The following is a 21,028-nucleotide window of genomic DNA, read 5'->3' as shown; positions in this document are numbered from 1 at the left end:
ACCTGTCTGTCTATTCCCATCCCCAGGATCTTTCACAAAGCACCAAAACTGCACGCTGACCCTAATGGTGATGTTCCAGGACAATTGTTCCTATCAGTCTCGAAGGGCTAGGAAAAAATAAGGTTTTGTACAGTCACATTGCAGATAATTTACCCATGTTTCACAATGGGCCACTGGGCACAGGTTTACAATGTGACATGTTAAGGGACAGAGTGGAATGTGGAAGGGGGGTTGAAGGAGGACCCAGGGGTTTGGAGTGTTGGTGTTAACCAACCAGGGCCCAGATTCACAAAACAAGTCACGAAAAAACTTAAGAAGCTTCTTAAGAAAAAAAAAAGAAGTCAATAAGTGCAATTCCTCAATAATACCTTAAGATTTTATAACTTTTTTACAAACTTCTCAAATATCTTCTTATAAATCTTAAGATGCTTGTTGCTTGTCAATTGTTTTAGCAAGCTATCTAGCTAGCAATAGCAATCATGTTAGCATATCTCTTACTGAAATGACTGTGCTAAAACATGTTCTTGGGTTTAAAATAATCAATACTGAAATTTTGAGAGTGAAATAAACATGTTTAATTGCTTTCAGAAGCTTTACTATCAAGAATCTAATTTCTTCTTAACTTCTTGCTTAAGGAGAAACATAACAAATAGCTCAATAAAATTTACCAAGCACCTTTTTGAAGAATAGCAACTTTGCTTAACTTTCTTCTTACAGTAAGTCTATAGTTAAGGGAAAAAATGGCAGTTATGAAGCAATTTCTTCTTAAGAAGGTTTTGTGAATCTGGGCCCAGGTGCCCACAGTAATTACTACCTAGGTCCATGCTCTTGGACTTGTACAGTAGTTATTATCTAGGCCCATGCTCTTGGACCTGTTCAGTAGTTGTTACCTAGGTCCATTCTCTTGGACCTGTTCAGAAGTTGTTACATAGGTCCATTCTCTTGGACTTGTACAATAGTTATTACCTAGGTCCATGCTCTTGGACTTGTACAATAGTTATTACCTAGGTCCATGCTCTTGGACTTGTACAATAGTTATTACCTAGGTCCATGCTCTTGGACTTGTACAGTAGTTATTACCTAGGTCCATGCTCTTGGACTTGTACAGTAGTTATTACCTAGGTCCATGCTCTTGGTCTTGTACAGTAGTTATTACCTAGGTCCATGCTCTTGGACTTGCGCGTCTTGATGATCTCAAGCTGATTTGCATTGTCGCCAAACTGTTTGGTGCGTTTCTCTGACATGCTCTGGCGTCCAAACCCCTCCCTCTGAAAGGAATCTTCCGGATCTTCTGTGTCCGGACTGAGGGAGCTGAGGGAGAGATGGAGGAAGAGAGGAGAGGACAGGAGTGAGAGACTGAAGATGAAGGTGTGTGTGTTGGTGGTCTCAGTTAATCACCATTCAGAAACATTCAGTACATCAATAGCAATCCATATCTCTGCTCTAAATAAGTCAAAACAATATATGGTTATTAAATGATGTTAAAACTTGATAATGGATAACTACTACACAAATATATACCCCTTTGGTTTAACTGCCATAAAATAGAGACTTGGCTCTGGACACTACGAACAGGCCAGACGAAGCATGATATTGGATGATAAAATCTCTAAATTAATATTCACACTCATACACAATATGCCTCCCCTTGGCTTCTAGAACGATGGGGAGGAGATCTGATCAGAACAGCTGATAAAGAGTTTCAGTTGTGCCAGTGTCCAAAGATCCACCCACACACACACACACACACACACACACACACACACACACACATCTGTAGTGACTGCTCTCATCAAGGACACCTCCACAGAGTTCACAGGGGGAGATACGTGGGTGTGATGCCCAGCGAGGTGGTGCTCTGCTGGGGTCACAACCACTCAATATCCCCCTGTCTGGGGCAGTGGTGGGCCCAGCCCTCCATAGCGTGCTACCTTTGAGCGGCCCTATCTCTGTCTGGATCTTAATTGGAAAGAGGAGAGGAGCAGGAGAGGGGGCAGGCTAGGCGAGCCAGAGAACAACATTTGCATGCCAAGGAGAAAGTCGCAATTAAGTTGAGAAAATGTTCCAATTAGAGCAGAGATAGAGGGAGGAGAGACATGAACACTGATGAGCACAGATAAACGTGAGTGAAACTCTCTCTCCCTCTGTCTCTCTCTCTCACACACACACACAGAGAAACCAGTGTACACAGACTGACAATATTAATCACAGTGTTGAATGTAGCTCGTTGTGAAGAGAGATTTGCAGTGACCAGGCAGTGGACTGTTGACATTTGATCCTATGACCCCAGCCTAGAGAGGTCACATTGATGGAGAAAGAAGTGGAGAGATAACAGCTCAACGCATCATATGAGAGAGAGAGAGAGAGAGAGAGAGAGAGAGAGAGAGAGAGAGAGAGAGAGAGAGAGAGAGAGAGAGAGAGAAACAACAGAGAGGTGGGTCCACAATACAGTCTGAAAAGAGAGAAATGAGTGAGACGTGAGGGAAGAACAGCCAGGAGATAGGAGACAGCAGTACAATGGTTCACTTGACTTTCTAACCTTCCACAGAGAAAACATCATTATCATTAGAGCAGCAACACAACAACACTACAGTAACTCTGCTCAGTCAACTCTAGACTGGAGGAGCCCTTTCTCTCCTCATGTTGTTCTGATATCAGCTCGTTACCTGTATAAAAGACACCTGGGAGCCAGAAATCTTTCTGATTGAGAGGGGGTCAAAAACGTATTTCCCTCATTAAAATGCAAATCAATTTCTAGCATTTTTGACATGCGTTTTTCTGGATTTTTTGTTGTTGTTATTCTGTCTCTCACTGTTCAAATAAACTTACCATTAAAATTATAGACTGATCATTTCTTTATCAGTGGGCAAACGTACAAAATCAGCAGGGGATCAAATATTTTTTCCCCCCACTGTATCAGAATATCTGTCGCAGTTTGACATAAAATGCAGTCGATGTCTCTCCCTGGGGGCAGAATTAACACAGCCTCTCTCTCTCTCTCTCTCTCTCTCTCTCTCGATCTCTATCTCCCCATCTCCATTTCCCCCCTCTCTCTCTCTAAGAGAACACTCTTCAGAGTAGAGCCTTCCCTTGGGCTTGATGAAGTAACTCCACTATGCAGTAGAGAAGAGGGTCTCTGTGGCGGTAGCGTTTGTCTTTTGTTTGGGGTTAAACAATGGGGAGCGTAGTGACCGACCGACCACACTTACAAATAACAAGCTCTGTGTGTCACCGCCAGACTGACACACTACCATCAACGTCTCCCTGACAGACCACCTCACACTGCTTCACGGGAACAGCGGAGGAGGAGGAGGAACAGAGGAGGAGAGGGACAATGTATTATTCATCACCTTTCACTTTTCTCCCCTCTCCATCACAGAACAGAAAAACTCCTCCTTAAATGTCAACTGTTCCAAAGGTAGCTGAGGGAGAGGGAAAGACTAGTGTTCATGATGAATTTAGTTTTAATTCACTCCAACACAGCCATGGCTGTCTGTTGTTTGGGCTGATTTAACACACCCAGAGAGAATGCCTGCCAACCATCAAAGGCCACCACCAACAGTAGAAGGGTACAGTCTCACAGCCACTGAAGGTTAAGGACACACCTTCAACCAATTACTGTGACACACAGCAACATTTCTGCTTCTGGTAGGACAAACCCACCAATCTGGGCCTTTAGGAGTAAGGGATGGAGACAGCACAGAAGCATCATTATCTTGTGTGTGTGTGCACAGTTGTATGTGTGTGTGTAAAGCCACAGCAGCAACATCAACTCATTCAGCAGGAGGTCCATTCCCTGAGCTCTGTTGGTTAACCCAGCTCCCAGAGAGCTGTGACTAAACATGGGGATGTTGTTGGCCTTAGGAGGCAGGCAGCAGGCTGGGAGCAGGCAGGAGGGAGGCAGGCAGCAGGCTGGGAGCAGGCAGGAGGGAGGCAGGCAGCAGGCTGGGAGCAGGCAGGAGGGAGGCAGGCAGCAGGCTGGGAGCAAGCAGGACGGAGGCAGGCAGCATGCTGGGAGCAGGCTGGAGGGAGGCAGGCAGCAGGCTGGGAGCAAGCAGGACGGAGGCAGGCAGCAGGCTGGGAGCAGGCAGGAGGGCGGCAGACAGCAGGCTGGGAGCAGGCAGGACGGAGGCAGCCCAACTACAATGTGTGACTGTCAGCTTACATGGACCCCGAGCTCTGGCCGAGCCTGCCCTCCACACGTCATCCATATTGCACATCAGCCTCTGTAGCCACAAACAAACCAGACAATTTAAAGACACAGCACGGGCCTCAAACTAAGCACACACACACAATAAACACAGCCACATGTGGAAGCATAGTATGTAGGGGATGTGTGTGTGTGTGTGTGTGTGTGTGTGTGTGTGTGTGTGTGTGTGTGTGTGTGTGTGTGTGTGTGTGTGTAATATACACACACACACACACTCAAGAGATTGTCTTCTGCTCTCTAGTCAACCTTAAACGTTAATTCATGCATAGGCAACTCCCTGATATCTTGTCTTTAGAATCTATGACAAGTGAAGTGCTGTACAGAGAATATCAGAAACACAAGGGGACTTCCTATGTTAGGGCTTCATTGTCTGGGAAAAACTTAAAAGCTTCTCATTCATTTTGACCCATATTTTAGATCTGACAAACACATTAGCTTAACATGGTAAGTCCTCTGTAGGATCTTTTACAGTGTGTGTGAATAACATCGCCCTGGGCTACGCCTTAGCTAAGCTAAACTTGACATTATTTCTCTCATGGGTGTGTGTGTGGTGTGTGTGTGTATGTGTCTGTGGTGTGTTTGGTGCGTGCGTGCGTGCGTGCGGTGTGTGTGTGTGTGTGTGTGTGTGTGTGTGTGTGTGTGTGTGCACACGTGTGCGTGCTTGCGTGTTAACCTTGTGCTATGTTCCTGAGGGGATGTAAAGTACCTCTACACTTCACATCTAGCTTGTACTGACACAGACTAATGGAGAATTCAATCTTACTCTGGTGGCACTTGCTAACTTTCTATGAATGTCCCTATGGCATGTTAATGGCAGTGTGAAGTTAAAGCCTTGTCTGGTTAGAGTATTACTTCCAGCATTTCTATATGGCATGAGATATAGGCAGACTCAATGCATGAACTTAACAGAATGAAACATGGAAATCTTATTATCCAATTCTAAATGTAATTCTATGATATCAACCACGGCTGGGCTATACCGTATTTTACGATATACCGCTATGGATGTACGGACTGGTTTGGGCTTTACTTTCTATAACGGTACTTGAATGTTTGGATTGTTAAATATGATACGCTGTGTGTTACATCCATTTTTATGGTTTACTTAGCTACGTGAGTCACCTCTCTCCGGTCTCTCGCTCTCCATGCCACTTTCCATACAGAACTAGCCCCACCCCCTGTCACTCAAGGAAAGCATTTGTTGTTCTTCTACCACGAGACACTTGCGTTCAGTCTCTGCATGGTCAATACAGCACATGCAACAATGTTGATGACAATGATGCTGCTTTCATTTTGCTTCTTAATATAAATCCACTAGTGTTCTATAATTACACTATTAGTTTGTGTTACGTACATCTGCAAGCTAGTTCATCTTTTCTTATTAAGTTGGGCCTAAATCTTGTTAGCCGCTAATGCTAATCACTAGTCAGAGCAAACGTAACTAGCTTTACAGCCTGATAATACTAGCGATTGAGTAGACCTACCCCTGCATGTTGTTTGTGCAACAATATCTTCTCAATCAAAGAGGCATATGCGAAGCAAGAATATGTTATCAACATGAAGTAGCTAAGAGAAAACATTGAATGTAGCCAATGATTATAGGGTCCCTTAGGAAACACTCATCAACACTTTGGTTCCTACCCTGTCACAATAACTCCTCCCTGCCATTTTCATTCGTTGTCATGTCAAACACTGAATTCAAAATGCCCACTATTGCATTCTAAAAATCTATCTATTTCCATGATTCCAACAGTTCACCCAAGTGTTTTTCTCTAAATCCCAAGTCAAATCACAATTATAACATTTGGTAAAAAATAAGGCCTAGATTGTTTGCCCATATCGTGCAGCTCTACGTGGCAGTGCTGAAATAATCTCAAATGAGTGTAGGAAATGCAGAAATAAATAAAAAATTCAGACAATTATTTTTGAGTGAAGTTTATTTGTATAGTATAAAACTATCAGAATGGAGAGAGACTCATTGAAATCACATAGAATGCATGTGTTGCTACCTTAGGATCACGCACTACTCATAAGGCAAATGTTTAACTTTTTATTCAAAAACATAAAATACCATCAAACCGCCCAATTGTTTTGTAAATACCATAATAAGATATTTTGGCCATATCGCCCAGCCCTAATATGAACATTTGGACCATGTATGATTAAGTAACTTCTTTTGAGAAATGAGAGGCCATGTATTGCTACCTTTAAGTCCTACCAAGGGGCATTAAATTAAGTACAAACTACAAGAACAAAATCTGTTCATACATTGAAGGAGGAAAATGGAAAATGTAATTAAATGTGTGTCCTAATCATTATCTGACCAAACTCTAATGCGATAGAAAACTAACTAGGTATGTTAACCGTGATACAAAACTACAGTATATTAGTGTTATTCCCCCTGAAGAAGTCTATAATTGTGTCCCAAATGCACCCTACTCCCTATATAGTGCACTACTTTTTTTAATAGTAAAAAACTGCACTATTTTTGATCAAAAGTAGTGCACTATAGGGAATAGGGTGCCATTTGGGACATAAACCATGTCTTTGTCCTAGTTCTGGTATTCTGCCCATTCCATTTGGATAAAACAGTACCTTTTCTTCTTCTACCATTCTAAAGCAGCATCACTTAAAATCCATTTCACCCATTCTGAGCAGCATAGCTCGACTCGCCGTTCAAAACCTCATCCAAAATTAACTAGCAGAGAGGATTGCTTAGAGGCAAACCCAAGTCCTTAACTTGCATTTTACATCTCATACTCTTCCCTTTCAGAGGAAGTTAAATGTGTCAAACTACACGTCGGCCGCATGTTTAAAGAATCTCCACGCTCCTATTTTAACAGTGTGGCTCCAGATCTCTTATTTTTTTCCCCATCTCTCTCCCTCTCTGGCTTTCTCTCCCTTCCTCCCGCTCTCTTTCTTTTTGCTTTTTCTCCCTCTCTCCATCTCTTTTGCTCATCTAAAATCTGTCCGGTTCTCTGAAGGGCCGCGTGGTAGTATCTCCCCTGTGCCAGACGATGCAAATCCCTAGTTTGGACATCTGGATGCCGTGGGGAGAGGTGAAGACTGATACTCAGTGTGAAGTTTGTGATGTGTGTGTGTGTTGAGAGGGCCCTCCTGGAGCCCGCTTCGGCCTCGCCACCTCAGTGGTCCGACACCACAGTTCACTGCATGACTGCTCCCGATGTCAGACGGCACCAAGTTGCTTTCAATCACACACACACACACACACACACACACACACACACACACACACACACACACACACACACACACACACACACACACACACACAGGTTGGGTACTGTAGGTCTGGCCAATACCTCTGTCTACGCTGCACGCCACTGGCCCACTATAGCCGACCTGTCAACCAATAGACCTGTCAACCAATAGACCTGTCAACCAATCAACTGGATAAAAACCTACTGTATTCTCTCAAGACTTTCAGCTGTGTTTGCTTCAAGGAGATACGTTTTAGACAGAACAAGAAACTCTTAGTCAAATTTGTGATTTGTATTGGCACTAGTTTGTATGTTTGCTGCTAAGATAAGACTAAGCAGAGTGTGCATCATGGGACTTGAGATTGTTCCAGAAAGTTTTATTTTTGTAACCGTAATTGTTATTATTTAAATGGTGCTTGGATTTTGTCCTCTTATTTTGATTCAATACATATTGTGCTGCCTGGCCCGGAGTCATGTAATGTTGCTCGCCATAGACAAGACAAGGCTCTGTGGGAGCCGACACACATGATTTATGTTGACTTATTGGCGAGGGGAAGAGTTCTTTCAGAAGAGGATAACAACAAGGAGAGAGGTCTACTTATACTCTTCTCCACTATGTTCTTTACACTCCCCTTCGCTCTCCCCCTCCGACTTTAGATTCTCTCTTTAACTTTCTCTCTCTTTCTAGCTCACTCTCTCTCTTACACACACACACACACACACACACACACACACACACACACACACACACACACACACACACACACACACACACACACACACACACACACACACACACACACACTCCCTCTCTCTAGCTTTCTCTTGCTCCCCCCTCCCATCTCTCTCCCTGTGCGTTCTATCTAGTGGCACACATAATATTTCATCAACAACAATCACAGAGGAGCTGGTAGCTGGAACACCTGTGACTTGCAGCAATCTTTTCTGCCCATAATGAAGCCAGGGAGGAGCAGAGCGGGAGCAATTAAGATGACTTTGTCTGTTTGTCTTACGACTCTAGTGTTGTGCTCTCTCTCTCTCTCATTTTTCCCTCCGTTTTGTGTTTGTGTTCTTTAATTGAGTTTGGGTGGAGTGACTTTTCCACTCGAGTGAATGGAACAGGAGGGAACAGTGGGGGTTGAGATAGGAGGGGGTTGATGTGTGTAAGGTTTGTGTGTGTGCATGTGTGAAGAAGAGAGGGGGTGTTGGCATAGTGCCCGCAGAGATTCACCACACACAAACAGCGAGGGATACGACAGCATGTATGACACAATGCGAGTCCTGGTTAATATTCAAATTCATAAACCAAGAGGAGACTATTAGCATTTAAGGAAGATATAGACTGTAATTAAAACAGTCAGACACACACACACACACACACACACACGCACGCACGCACACACGCACACACACAAAAGGGAAGTAGAGATGGCTGTTTACACTGATGTTGGCAAGTTATGCTAATAACCATATGGACAATAATACACGCATACTTAGAGAACTTAGAGAATGGTTACACACAAAAAAATGCTGGGTTATAAAACAACCCATTGCTGGGTGGTGTACAGAACACACTGGGTTATTTTCGTCACAGCCAGTTGGGTCATTTAGTTGGGTAATTAATCTATGATCCAACGGGTCAGATCAGAAGACTGGAGGCATGGCATAGTAGGAGCGTGGCTTTCAGATAGTTATTTTTGGCCACCCATGAGAGTAAATGTTATTCTGGCTCATTTGTTAACTTCTTTAGGGTAGGGGGCAGTATTTTGATGTCCGGATGAAAGGCGTGCCCAAATTAAACTGCCTGCTACTCAGACTCAGAAGGTAGGATATGCATATTAATATATTTGGATAGAAAACACTCTGAAGTTTCTAAAACTGTTTGAATGATGTCTGTGAGTATAACAGAACTCATATGGCAGGGAAAACCCTGAGAAAAATCCAACCAGGAAGTGGGAAATCTGAGGCTTGTAGTTTTTTCAAGTGATTGCCTATCTAACACACAGTGACTTAGGGTTCATTTTGCACTTCCTAAGGCTTCCACTAGATGTCATCAGTCTTTTGAAAGTTGTTTGAGGCTTCTATGGTGAACAGAGAGCGAACAAAGGAAGTTGGAAGTTGTTGACTCAGGAAAGGACATGAGTTCATTGGCGCGCATTCACGTGAGAGGTAGCTGTGTTCCATTACATTTATCAAGACATTGGAATCGTCCGGTTGGAATATTATTGAAGTTTTATGTTAAAAAGGCCCTAAAGATTGATGCTATACATCGTTTGACATGTTTCTACGAACGTAAATATAACTTTTTTTGACTTTTCATCGTGAAATTTTTGGCGCGCTTCCTACATTTGGAGTAACTTACTGAACGTGTTAACAACAAGGAGGTATTTGGACATAAATTATGGACTTTATCGAACAAAACAACATTTATTGTGGACCTGGGATTCCTGGGAGTGCATTCTGATGAAGATCATCAAAGGTAAGTAAGTGAATATTTATAGTGCTATTTATGATTTTAGATGACTCCAAAATGGCAGGTATCTGTATTGCGTGCTGTTGTTTTCTGAGCGCCGTACTCAGATTATTGCAAAGTGTGCTTTCCCCATGAATCTTTTTTTAAATCTGTCACAGCGGTTGCATTAAGGAGATGTTTATCTATAATTCTTTGAATAACAGTTTAATATTTTATCAACGTTTATGATGAGTATTTCTATAAATTGATGTGCTCATTCACCGGACGTTTTTGAAGGAAAAACATTTCTGAACATTACGGGCCAATGTAAAATGGTTTTTGGATATAAATATGAACTTTATCGAGCAAAACATACATGTATTGTGTAACATGAAGTCATATGAGTGCCATCTGATGAAGATCATCAAAGGTTAGTGCTTAATTTTAGCTGTATTTGTGTTTTTTGTGACGCCTCTTCTTGCTTGGAAAATGGCTGTGTGGCTTTTCTTGTTTAGGTGGTGTCCTAACATAATCTAATGTTTTGCTTTCGCCGTAAAGCCTTTTTGAAATCGGACAATGTGGTTGGATTAAGGAGAAGTGTATCTTTAAAATGATGTAAAATAGTTCTATGTTTGAGAAATTTGAATTATGAGATTTTGGTTGTTTTGAATTTGCCGCCCTGCTATTTCACTGGTTGTTGGGAGTGTGTCCCGCAGGTGGGACGGTCACGTCCCACATACCCAAGAGAGGTTAAGGTTCAGCACTGGCACTTTTGTAGCGTAACGAAGCTTACACAAATTGATTTCCTACATTTGTCCCTTGTGTAGGTCTACAATCTTGTCCCTGACATCCTTGGAGAGCTCTTTGGTCTTGACCATGGTGGAGAGTTTGGAATCTGATTGATTGATTGTTTCTGTGGACAGGTGTCTTTTATACAGGTAACAAACTGAGCTTAGGAGCATTCCCTTTAAGAGTGTGCTCCTAATCTCAGCTCGTTACCTGTATTAAAGACACCTGGGAGCCAGAAATCTTTCTGATTGAGAGGGGGTCAAATACTTATTTCCCTCATTAAAATGCAAATCATTTTATAACATTTTTGACATGCATTTTTCAAGATTTTTTGGGGGGTTATTCTGTCTCTCACTGTTCAAATAAACCTACCATTAAAATTATAGACTGATCATTTCTTTGTCAGTGGGCAAAACGTACAAAATCAGCAGGGGATCAACTACTTTTTTCCCTCACTGTAACTCCATATTGTCAAGCATAGCGGTGGCTGCATCATGTTATGGGTATGCTTGTAATCATTAAGGCCTGGGAAGTTCTTCAGGATAAAAAATTAAAAAACAGAATGTAGCTAAGCACAGGCAAAATCCTAGAGGAAAACCTGGTTCAGTCAGCTATCCACCAGACACTGGGAGATTAATTCACCTTTCAACAAGACAATAACCTAAAACACCAGGACAAATCTACACTGGATTTGCTTGCCAAGAAGACAGTGAATGTTCCTGAGTGTTCGAGTTACAGTTTTGACTTAAATCTACTTGAAAATGTATGTCAAGACCTGAAAGTTGTTGCCTAGAAATGTTCAAGAAAGAATTTGAAAGCACTTTAATTATTTTGAAAATAATAATGTTGCACAATCCAGGTGTGGAAAGCTCTTAGAGACTTACTTAGAAAGACTCACAGCTGGAATCGCTGCCAAAGGGGCTTCTACAAAGTATTGACCCAGGGGTGTGAATACTTACGTTAATAAGATATTTCTGTATTTCATTTTCCATAAACATGCAAAAAATGTCAACAACAAAAAAATGCTACTTTGTCATTATGAGGTAGGTAGATGGGTGTGTAGATGAGAAGAAATCAATTTAATCCATTTTGAATTCCGGCTGTAACACAACAAAATGTGGAATAAGTCAAGGGGTGTGAATACTTTCTGAAGGCACCGTACATAGGATGCTGAATATAGCATTTTAACATACTAAGACAAAAGAAGAGATGAATAATATTTGTCCAGCCATCGCTGCTATGCTTGCAGATGTACATAATATGCTGCGACCCTAATCAAAGAGTATTTAATAACTCCAAATAACAAAAACGGAGCTACTGTATAGGTTGTTGTACACTTAAAACACTGCATGGCTCACTGGTGTGATTGAATGCAGCATTAGTGTACGGTACAATCAAAATGTATTGTAGTTGAGTAGCCAGCCTAGGCTACTGCTCAAATGTTGCTGTAATAGGCCTACATGTTTCTCCTTTGTATGATGTTTTGTTGCAGGTTTTGTTATTTGGTTAATTATTGACAAGCTTTAAAAACCGAAGACAAACTGCAACATTTTAGTAACCTAGCTAAGACTGTGGCATGTGTCGGTACACTTTCCCTCCACTGTGCACTGTAAACGGGACACATGAAAGCAGCGCAATTTAAGTGGAATCGACTGATGTGAGCCCATTAGACTGTAACTTCATAAAGTACATGACACAACTGTTGACTCATTTATACTCGCTTGTGTGACCAATTTCGCCTTGTTTGACACAGGTGCGCTAGACTATTAGCCACCTTATTACTGACTTGTGGTCATTTCCCTTGTTAGATTGACTGTATAGACATTCCCAGCCTTAGTTATATTAATCTGTTCTTGTTAAAAAAATATTGAGTCATTGAAACTGAAACAGTACATCCTAAATGGGTGGAGGCAGCAAACAATGTAACAGACCTACCTGATAGCAATGGACTACCAATAAATGTATTGGTGAATTATATTAATCATGCATTGAACTGCATCCATCTACTCTGCCAACAATTCCTTACTGTACGTCGTTGAATTTTGAGTCAAACCTCTTATGAAGTTTGTTTTGAACCATAAACTGGGAACTTTATATTTTTGACTGATATTTTGATTGTCTGTTTGTTTCATATCTGCAAAGTAGTTAAAATGCTGTCAATTCCACTTTAAGGAACTCATACTATTGTGTAAGCCATATTAAAGCTGCAATATATAACTTTTTGGGCGACCTGACCAAATTTACATAGAAATGTGAGTGTGAGAATGTGAGATCTGTAATTTTACTTTCGACGGTACAATGATTCTCTACACAATACTGAAATTAGGCGAACTATTCAAATTTTAGTAAACCAGGAAATGGCGGATCGATTTCTTCATAATGCATCTTTAAAGCTAAAAAAGTGTCAGTGCTCAACCTTAACATTTGTTGTCAATATAACAGAACAGATTAACCTGGATGACAATTACTCTCACGGGTGGCCAAAAATAACTATCTGAACACCACACCCCTAGTCTTCCAATCTGACCTGGTGGATCATAGCTCAATAACCCAGCATCAACAATCCAACTTAAAGAAAACAATCGGTTGTTTGTGACCCAATTGGCTGTGTCAAAATAACCCAACATGTTCTGGTCCAAATTTTTCCAAATTAGGTTGTTTTTAACCGAGCACTTTTTAGTGTAGGCCTACATCACAAGCACTGGTACTAAATATCTTCAACAAAAGGAAAGATGTCCAAGGCTTTAGTTCAAAGGTTGTGTGTGTGTAAAGGAGGTTGTTCTTGTGTTCTGTGGTTCAGCTTTCATTCCTGGCCAATAATTACTAATTTCTATGTTAATATGTGGTATGTGTACCTAACAATACACGTGGGTAGAATGGTGTGTGTGTGTGTGTGTGTGTGTGTGTGTGTGTGTGTGTGTGTGTGTGTGTGTGTGTGTGTGTGTGTATATATAAATATATATCTTTTTTTTGTGAGTAAGCTTCTCCTAGTCCGTCAGACTGTCAGAGCTGTCCCAGGAATTATGTCTCCACCTGTGACATCTCACAAAGGAGGGGGAAACGGTCTACTGCTTTCACTCTTTCTCTCAATCTCATTCCTTCTCACTCTCCACCCCCTTTCTCCCTTCCTCTCTTTCACCTGAGGACAAACCCAGGAGTTAATCAGAGCTGACTGTTCTTCTGCACCATGTCAATTAAATCCACCACTGCTGCATCCATACTATGAAGAGAACACTACCGCTGCTCAGCTCAGAGCCCTCCTAGTGGTGAAACGGGCAAACTGACTGACTATACCCATCTGAGAGCACTCCTAGTGGTGAAACTGGGGAACTGTCTCCAGCTGAGCACACACCCTTTGTCTCCATGCAAGTCACCCGTGACATACAGTACCAGTCAAAAGTTTGGACACACTTAATCATTGCAGGGTTTTTCTTTATTTTTGACTATTTTCTACATTGTAGAACAATAGCGAAAACATCAAAACTATGAAATAACACATGGAATCATGTAATAACCAAAAAAATGTGTTAAACAAATCAAAATATATTTTGCATTTTAGACTCTTCAAAGTTGCCACCCTTTGCCTTGATAACAGATTTGCACACTCTTGGCATTTTCTCAACCAGCTTCATTAGGTAGTCACCTGGAATGCATTTCAATTAACAGGTGTGCGTTGTTAAAAGTGAATGCGTTTGGGCCAATCAGTTGTGTTGTGACAAGGTAGGGGTAGTATACAGAAGATAGCCCTATTTGGTAAAAAACCAAGTCCATATTATGGCAAGAACAGCTCATATAAGCAAAGAGAAATGACAGTTCATCATTACTTTAAGACATTAAGGTCAGTCAATACGGAACATTTCAAGAATTTTAAAAGTTTCTCCAAGTGCAGTTGCAAAAAGGATCAAGCGCCATGATGAAACTGACTCATGAGGACCACCACAAGAAAGGAAGACCCAGAATGACCTCTGCTGCAGAGGACAAGTTCATTCGAGTTACCAGCCTCAGAAATTGCAGCCCAAATAAATGCTTCACAGAGTTCAAGTAACAGACACATATCAACATCAACTGTTCAGAGGAGACTGCATGAATCAGGCATTCATGGTCGAATTGCTTGGGCCAAGAAACACGAGCAATGGAAATCTGTCCTTTGGTCTGATTAGTCCAAATTTGTATCTTTGTGAGATGCAGAGAATGGTGAATGGATGATCTCTGCATGTGTGGTTCCCACCACGAAGCATGGAGGAGGTGGTGTGATTGTCCCTAGAATTTCTAAGCAAACGGCTGGAGGTAGGGCTTTCTCCTATAGAGCTCCATTTTTATGGAATGGTCTGCCTACCAATGTGAGAGACGCAGACTCAGTCTCAACCTTTAAGTCTTTACTGAAGACTTATCTCTTCAGTAGGTCCTATGATTAAGTATAGTCTGGCCCAGGAGTGTGAAGGTGAACGGAAAGGCTGGAGCAACGAACCGCCCTTGCTGTCTCTGCCTTGCCGGTTCCCCTCTTTCCACTGGGATTCTCTGCCTCTAACCCTTTTACAGGGGCTGAGTCACTGGCCTACTGGTGTTCTTCCATGCCGTCCATGGGAGGGGTGCGTCACTTGAGTGGGTTGAGTCACTGACGTGGTCTTCCTGTCTGGGTTGGCGCCCCCCCTTGGGTTGTGCCATGGCGGAGATCGTTGTGGGCTATACTCGGCCTTGTCTTAGGACGGTAAGTTGGTGGTTGGAGACATCCCTCTAGTGGTGTGGGGGCTGTGCTTTGGCAAAGTGGGTGGGGTTATATCCTGCCTGTTTGGCCCTGTCCGGGGTATCATCGGATGGGGCCACAGTGTCTTCTGATCCCTCCTGTCTCAGCCTCCAGTATTTATGCTGCAGTAGTTTATGTGTCGGGGGCTAGGGTCAGTCTGTTACATCTGGAGTATTTCTCTTGTCTTATCCGGTGTCCTGTGTGAATTTAAATATGCTCTCTCTAATTCTCTCTTTCTCTCTTTCTGTCTTTCTCTCGGAGGACCTGAGCCCTAGGACCATGCCTCAGGACTACCTGGTATGATGACTCCTTGCTGTCCCCAGTCCACCTGGCCGTGCTGCTGCTCCAGTTTCAACTGTTCTGCCTGCGGCTATGGAACCCTGACCTGTTCACCGGACGTGCTTGTTGCACCCTCGACAACTACTATGATTATTATTATTTGACCATGCTGGTCATTTATGAACATTTTAACATTTTAACATTTTGACCATGTTCTGTTATAATATCCACCCTGCACAGCCAGAAGAGGACTGGCCACCCCTCATAGCCTGGTTCCTCTCTAGGTTTCTTCCTAGGTTTTTGGCCTTTCTAGGGAGTTTTTCCTAGGGAGTTTTTCCTAGCCACCGTGCTTCTTTCACATGCTTTGCTTGCTGTTTGGGGTTTTAGGCTGGGTTTCTGTACAGCACTTTGAGAATATCAGCTGATGTACGAAGGGCTATATAAAAATAAATTTGATTTGAAATTTGATGATGCTTTGCTGGTGACACTGTCTGTGATTTATTTACATTCCAAGGCACACTTAACCAGCATGGCTACCACAGCATTCTGCAGCAATACACCATCCCATCTGGTTTGCGCTTAGTGGGACTATCACTTTTTTCAACAGGACAACACCTCCAGGCTGTGTAAGGGATATTTGACCAAGATGGAAAGTGATGGAGTGCTGCATCAGATGACCTGGCCTCCACAATCACCCGACCTCAACCCAATTGAGATAGTTTGGGATGAGTTGAAAAGCAGCCAACAAGTGCTCAGCATATGTGGGATCTCCTTCAAGACTGTTGGAAAAGCATTCCAGGTGAAACTGGTTGAGAGAAGGCCAAGAGTGTGCAAAGCTGTCATCGAGCCAAAGGCTACCTCCTTTGAAGAATCTAAATATATTTGTTTAACACTTTTGTTGTTACTACATGATTCAATACATGTTATTTCATAGTTCTGATGTCTTGACTATTATTCTACAATGTTGAAAATAGTAAAATTAAGAAAAACTTTGAAACAGTAGGTGTGTCCAAACTTTTGACTGGTACTGTAAGTCAGTATATCCATGTCTGAGGATGTTGGGAGATGACGTGGAAACCAGCCACTACAGGCAACAATGAGTGCTGTTACCATCAAGTAGGTTTCAGCATTGTGGACGGGGATGTCGGACGGGTGTAAGCATCTGCCTCTGGTTCCATTTGAGAAACATGGATGAACGTTTAATTCTGATGTGAGACAGAGCTTGTTGCGCTCTCTCCTGCCCATTCTATAGCAATTAAATATAATTAAAAAGGCTTTATTGACATGGAAAGTGTTAACATATACATTTTCAAACTTCTAGAAAAATATTGAATCTGTCTCTCTCTCTCAGCCTCTCTCAATATATTCCCTCTCCCAATCATTACTCCCTCTCTTCTTCTCTCTCCTCCCGGTCTCCTCTCTTCACCTGTCTCAGTAGAGATGAGGCTCTGGTCTGTCTCTGTCTCTCTGTGTCTCTGAGTCTCCTGCAAGTTCAAAGGGGGAGGTGATTACCCCTTCAAAGATAGTGAGGCATGCGTCAGATCAAAGCAGCGTAATGTAAGAGAGAGAGAAAAGCCATCCAGATCTACATCCAGCCCACACCCTTCTCTCCTCTCATAACACCGTTTCTCTCACCAGCCTGGTCTCATAGACTACACGTAACATAGGAAATGTAAATCCGGGATACAAAAATGTGTACGATATGTTACATTTGGTATGGTTAAATAAGGCAGATGGTTACATAAGGCAGATGGTTACTTAAGGCAAAAACAAAAGTAGTGGTGTTGGTCGTGTTGGATGGGTGGACGTATAACGCGAAGTATAGCAACCCAAAGGTTGTGAGTTCGAATCTCATCACAACATTTAGCTAATTAGCAACTTTTCAACTACTTACTACTTTTTAGCTACTTTGCAACTTATTAGTATGTTAGCTAACCATTCCCCTAACCCTAACCTTAACCCTTTTAGCTAACTCCCAAACTTAACCCTAAGCTTAACTCCTAACCCTAACCCCTAGCCTAGATAACATTAGCCAGCTAACTAACATTAGCCACCTAGTAACCTAGTTGGAATTTGTAACATATCATACTTTTTGAAAATTCGTAACATATTGTACATTTTGCAAATTCGGAACATACAATACTTATTGTATTTCGTAACTTAACTTATGAAATGGGTGATGGACATCCACAGATTAATACATACCATACAAAACGTAACATATCATACTAAATGATATGCCTCGGATTTACGTACATAATAATACAAAATACTCTGAGACCAGGTTGCTCTCACACACAGGCCTTCTGAGGGGAGCAGAGCAGCCTTTGTGAAAGTGGAAGATAACAATGATCCCAAGAATGTGGGTATTCAAATGAACGCTAGGTGAGCTAGAATGTGGGTAATCAAATGAACGATAGGTGAGCGAGGGAGGGCGAGAAAACTCTTTGGGATTAATGCTTATACTATTTAATAGTGTAAGGGATATCAAACCAGGTGATACATTTGAGGAATACTACTACTACTACTACTAATAATAATAATAATAATAATAATAATAATAATAATACTAACACTACTGACACACACAACATTTTTTGGTCTCAATTTCTGTTTCACTCCAGTCCAGCCGTGTGAATGATACTGTACTCAGGTGCTCAATCTATGCTGTGCTGTGGTGATATCTAGGCAGGGAACTGTCTTAGCTCTGCAGGCTAAGTAGTAATTGATAGTTTCTGACTCTCTCTACTGTGTAACACATGCTGGTGTTCTGATCAGACACCCACACACAGACACGTTCGCATACAGTAGTTACCTCACTCTCTGTAAAGGGAGCATCGTATGAACAGGGTTAACTTAACTTACACCTCCAGCAGCTCAATGAGGAGAACTAGGTGAGGCTGCTATGTGAGAAAAGGAGAGGAGGGGAGGAGAGAAGTGAAGTGACTTAGTTTGAGAGCGAGCGAGAGAGAGAGAGAGAGAGAGAGAGAGAGAGAGAAGAGGAGGTGGAGAGAGAGAGGAGAGGTGGAGAGAGAGTTAGAGAGAGAGAGAAGAGAGGTGGAGAGAGAGGGGAGAGGTGGTGAGAGAGAGGAGAGGTGGAGAGAGAGAGGAGAGGTGAAGAGAGAGAGGAGAGGTGGAGAGAGAGAGAGAAGAGAGGTGGAGAGAGAGAGGAGAGGTGGCGAGAAGAGAGGTGGAGAGAGAGAAGAGAGAAAGAGAGAGAAAGGAGAGGTGGAGAGAGAAGAGAGAAAGAGAGAGAAAGGAGAGGTGGAGAGAGAGAGGAGAGGTGAAGAGAGAGTTAGAGAGAGAGAGAGAGAGAGAGAGAAGAGAGGTGGAGAGAGAGAGGAGAGGTGGAGAGAGTTAGAGAGAGAAGAGAGAGAGGAGAGAGGTAGAGAGAGAGAGTTAGAGAAAGAGAGAGAGTGTGAGAGAGAAGAAGAGAGATGGAGAGAGAGTTAGAGAAAGAGTGTGAGAGAGAGAAGAGAGGTGGAGAGAGAGAGAATGTTAGAGAAAGAGAACGAGTGAGAGAACATAAATGCAGCTTCAAAGGAAAAACACCTTTATTTGGCACTTTGTATGCAAGCAATTTTCAGTTACTGTTTCGCAGACACTGTTCCCTCACACAAAAGGGGGAGGTTTGTGACTCCTGTTAAGATGTGGAATGACAAATGAGAACACTGAACATCTCTTTCTGTTTGGAAAGGAAAACTGGATGCAAACTCAATGAAGCATAGGACAATTATATGACGAAAGATAAATATTGATGTAGTTTGGATGATAGTAAGGACAGAAAAATAAAGCAGATACATAACTTTCACAGTACAAGTTACAGGTATTGGGTGTTGTTAGAAAAGAAAGGTGGACTAAGGACTACTTTTCTAAATGAGCAGTAACTTTTTCTCTCCCTATTTGACCTGAAGTGACCATACTAACCTGTCATATCTCTAATGGTTCTCTGGCCAAAGAGGTTTTCCCATCAGTCATTTCATAATTGTTAGCCATTATTGCAAGAGCAAAAGCACACATCTATGAGTCAGAGTAGAGTGGCCATTTTTCAATTTCATTTTTTCAATGGAAATTCACAATCATTCTATGAATCAGAGCATTATGAAAATAGACATCCATTAATGTCTACTTCTAAAAGGCTAAACGTTCACTACAACTCAACATGCTAAAAACACATGTTTTCTCCATAGCCTTCTTATTACAAACTCTGTGAGGGTTTCAATTGGGCTGGTGGGTAAGACGGTCCCTGGCCCTAGTCGAGCCAGAGGGGCATGGTAGTGGATGTAAATTACTAAGATGGCAGCGCAGGCCCACCCTAACATCCACCCCCATGACATTGAGGATCTGTCCCAAATGGCAATTTTTTTTTTTTTACCAGGGCCCTGGTCATAAGTAGTGCACAATATAGGAACTAGTGTGTCATTTGGGAAGCACCCTTAGCCTCTGTAGGAGGCCTAGAACGACCCACTTTGGTTCCAGTAACAGGGTGGTAGAGTGGCTAATCTGGAAAGTAATAACAAGCATCCATCTCCTTTGACATCTGCTTAGAGAATGGAACGTCAAGGGGGAATATAGGCCTGTAGTTCATTCCAAGAGCTACTACCACATTACGAGGAATTGCAGGTGCCCCTGTAACTGCTCTCCAATACAGTTGATCATAGTTTATGTGTAGGAGATCAGAACGGCTAGCAAACATATGCATCATGTTGAACTAACGTCAGCTTAAACATGTTCCTATAGTTCACCGTTCCTTCAGGCCTCCATTCCTGTACCTTCCCGTGCTCTCCACCACCACACATTCCATTCACATTAGCACGGCTGTCCCATACCTTGTACTGTAAATCACTGAGATAATCAGGAAGTGGTACGTGTTATTACAAATCATGAACATGAATGCTCTCACTAAGTCGCTCTGGATAAGAGCATTTGCTAAATTACTAACGACTAAAACGTGAATGTAAGCCTATCTGGCTTTTGATATGATATTGTGATTGAGGAGGGGGGGAGAGAGATAAAAGGGATGGAGGTTATGGGTTATGCCTGTGTCTGTCCTGGATCGTCTTGCGTGCCATTTTCAATTGATGTTTTCTGGGAGTCTTTTGGCTGGTACAATTTCAACCCCTTGTTTTCAGTAGAAACTATACAGCTGTAACAATAGGAGAGCGCTCATTCCACCCACAACATGTTCCTGCAACACAAACAGAAACAAAAGACACACACAAACACGCATGCTCACACACACACACACACTAGACACAAAACTAGATTGCTCCTGCATCTCTTGGAAAACTAGGTCGCTGTATTAATGTGTCTCGTGTGAGATGGGGTTTTCT

At 42.3% G+C, this 21,028-nt stretch overlaps 1 protein-coding gene across 2 annotated transcripts in view; it reads right to left on the bottom strand.

Moving 5' to 3' along the window:
- Nucleotides 1–21,028, bottom strand: part of LOC106578541 (partitioning defective 3 homolog) — a 566,386-nt gene that overhangs the window by 193,678 nt on the left and 351,680 nt on the right. For both annotated transcript variants that reach the window (XM_014157480.2, XM_014157481.2), the window contains exon 16: nucleotides 1,157–1,311. In XM_014157480.2, the coding sequence (XP_014012955.1) occupies nucleotides 1,157–1,311 (155 nt within the window). The remainder of the gene's footprint in view (nucleotides 1–1,156; nucleotides 1,312–21,028) is intronic.

The sequence above is a fragment of the Salmo salar genome, chromosome ssa19 (genome assembly GCF_905237065.1).
Source record: "Salmo salar chromosome ssa19, Ssal_v3.1, whole genome shotgun sequence".
Taxonomy (NCBI): Eukaryota; Metazoa; Chordata; class Actinopteri; order Salmoniformes; family Salmonidae; genus Salmo; species Salmo salar.
This window is presented reverse-complemented; position numbering and strand designations above follow the sequence as displayed.